This window comes from Trypanosoma theileri, assembly GCF_002087225.1.
Source record: "Trypanosoma theileri isolate Edinburgh chromosome Unknown TM35_Tth_17_V1, whole genome shotgun sequence".
In the NCBI taxonomy this organism is placed as follows: Eukaryota; Euglenozoa; class Kinetoplastea; order Trypanosomatida; family Trypanosomatidae; genus Trypanosoma; species Trypanosoma theileri.
The window spans coordinates 507,105-507,489 of NW_021639859.1; the positions used below are offsets into that span (position 1 = coordinate 507,105).

Consider the following 385-nt stretch of genomic DNA (forward strand, 5'->3'; position numbering starts at 1 on the left):
TTTGAGTCCACAGACCTGGGGGAGACATGGACAGAGGCTATTGGTACACTCTCCCGAGTGTGGGGGAACTCACCATCACGTAAAGGACCTGGTAGTCAGAGTCCCTTCATTCCTGTAACGATTAAGGGGAGGCGTGTGATGCTGTTTACACACCCCCGGAATTTCAAGGGTAGATGGAACCGTGACCGACTCCACCTATGGCTAACGGACAACAACCGCATATTTGATATTGGTCAGATTTCCATTCGTGATGAGAACGCCGCCTACAGTTCACTGCTCTACAAGGATGGCAAGTTGTATTGTTTGCACGAAACCAATCTTCAGGAGAATTACAGTCTTGTTTTTCTGGAGCTAAAAGAAGAACTAAACTTGATCAAGTCAGTGG

General features: G+C 47.5%; 1 protein-coding gene across 1 annotated transcript; it reads left to right on the forward strand.

The window, feature by feature from the left end:
• Positions 1-57: 57 nt before the first annotated feature.
• On the forward strand, positions 58-384 carry TM35_000173290 (sialidase; the record flags this gene model as incomplete). Its single annotated transcript, XM_029026408.1, has 1 exon — positions 58-384. A coding segment is annotated over one exon (327 nt), but the record flags the coding sequence as incomplete, so codon positions are not given.
• Between the last annotated feature and the right edge of the window lies 1 nt (position 385).